This window comes from Aplysia californica, unplaced genomic scaffold (assembly GCF_000002075.1).
Source record: "Aplysia californica isolate F4 #8 unplaced genomic scaffold, AplCal3.0 scaffold00004, whole genome shotgun sequence".
Lineage (NCBI taxonomy): Eukaryota > Metazoa > Mollusca > Gastropoda > Aplysiida > Aplysiidae > Aplysia > Aplysia californica.
In genome coordinates, this window is record NW_004797274.1 from 2195247 (window position 1) to 2197454 (window position 2208).

General features: G+C 37.3%; 1 protein-coding gene across 1 annotated transcript in view; it reads right to left on the reverse strand.

The window, feature by feature from the left end:
• Window positions 1-201: 201 nt before the first annotated feature.
• LOC106011166 overlaps window positions 202-2208 on the reverse strand; it is a gene marked incomplete in the record, with an annotated part of 109853 nt that continues 107846 nt past the window's right edge. Inside the window, 1 exon segment of the mRNA XM_013079812.2 lies at window positions 202-1292. Within this exon segment, the coding sequence (XP_012935266.1) occupies window positions 1156-1292 (137 nt within the window).

The following is a 2208-nucleotide window of genomic DNA, read 5'->3' on the forward strand; positions in this document are numbered from 1 at the left end:
GGGGGGGGTTTGTTTTTCTCTTTGATCCTGCTTTGAGACTAAATTAAATCAAGTAAATTCGTTTTTTAAAAATTTTAACAGACCAGAAATAGCCAAAAAAGTGAAAATGTTTCTTGAAATTGAAAAACATAATTTCAGCATGAAGCTGCATCTGAGGAGACAAAGCAACCGATTTCAGGAATTGTTTGGATTTGTTGATTCTTTTTTTTTTTTTAGTTTGATGTTTGGTCGTTCTTTCTTTTTCATTTTAACATCTTTCGTAAGAAGAAACAGTGCTGATAAAGTAACTCATTTATGCTTGTATCAGTACACACTGTGCTCTTGTTTTGGAGTGTGGACATGGCGCGTGGAATTAGGAGAGGCAGGAGTGAATTGGAACAATGAAAGAAATCACTGAGGAAATGCTGTGCTTTTGGGAATGATTTCTTTACACTCATCTTTACCCGCTCAAAGGAAACATTGTCATCCACAAAAAACTTAACTGCAAAAGAGAAGTGCCTTCTTTGGCAATTCTGTTCTTCCATTGGAGAAAAAAAAAGTTTCTGCATTTATTTCCTATACATGTGAAAGTGAAATGTACCCTGTTTTCTACTAATCTATCGTCAGAAGATGATGATTGTTAGATCATGAAATGCTTTTAATTATACAGAAAGATACCCTTTTGTGTTTTAAAATAGTCTTGAGGTTAAAGTTACAGGAACTGGGGGTCCTTGATGTTATCAACAGTTTTCCAAGAGATTAAAAATGTCAAAGACATAAACTTGTGTGCTCCTCAATGGCAATACCCTTAGTAGATGTAGCTCTGTTGAAGTCAGCTCTCACCCAGCTGAGTAAAGCTAACTATGCACATAATATTATGTGTAGTGCACACAGTATTATATATCTAAAGCACATTACATTGAACCTGTAGTGATTGAAATTGCATGCCTATTGTGAATGATCAACACAGAAACAATTGCATTGTCAAGAAAATACTGAACAAGACATTGAATTGATACAATGTTTCAAAAGTTGGGTTTTCCCCCGTCTTAGGCCCTATAGTAGTTTAAAGCTTTTTTAAAGAAACAAAGCCAATGCATAATGCCTCCTGCCAATATTCATCCAGTTGTAGGCCTGTGACTAATTGAAAATTAGAAGTCTAATGGAATAAGAAGTCTATAAGATCATGGCCGACAGAAACAGACACAAGAGAGCTCCTAGGTGCAAGGTGAAGGTCGCAGCGCTGTTTTCAGGGTCAGTAGGGTTGCTGTCTTCATCGTTCGAGGATACAGGTTTGTAGGGAGCTTCTTCAGCTGCATAAGAGAGAGGAGGTACGAGTGAGGTTGGGTGTAATATTGATCATATCCTCACACACACTCACACATTCACTCACTCACACACTCATACTCACACAATACAATACACACACACAGACACATACACACACACACACTAAAAATATATCGTAATAATATATAATATATGACCTTTAATACATACATGTTATAGTTATAGATCTAGTAATACATGTGTTGATATTAATAATGATATAATAATAATTACCCAAAGGAAACCAACTACTATGGATAACATCATTCTCGTCATTTGTACAGGTTGCTTCCCTTTGACACCAAAGAGTGTAAGAAGAGGACCTTTTTATTTTGGGAGTGCTTATTTAGGCCACATATGGCCTAAATAAGGTAAGGGAGGGGGGTTTAGCTTATTTAGGCCATATGTGGCCTAAATAAGGTCACCTTTTTATTTTCTTCTTCTTCAGTTTGTTGCCTCATTTTCACCCCAAAAAATTTCAAATTAAAGCAACAAAATACTGCCTACGAACATATTATCCAAACACGAGTCCATATTGTTCACCTATTCGTTTTCTCTGTTCTTGGTACTTCGAGAGTATTGAATACATATACTTATTGTCGGAAGACCAGCATTTCACAACAAACTAAGAAGAGGTTTGGTTGTTCAAAAACTAAAATTGTATGTCTCGTACACCAGGTGCCAAACTGGCTGCAGTGTGGAGAGAGAGACAGGCAGACAGAGAGAGAAATAGACAGAGAGTAGAGAGAAAGCGTTAGAAACTCTCTTTCTCTCTCTCTCTCTCTCTCTCTCTCTCTCACTCTCTCTCTCTCTCTCTCTCTTTACTCTCTGTCTACAGAGTGTAGAGACAGACAGAGAGTAGAGGTATAGCGAGAGAGAGAGGGGGGAGAGAGAGAGAGA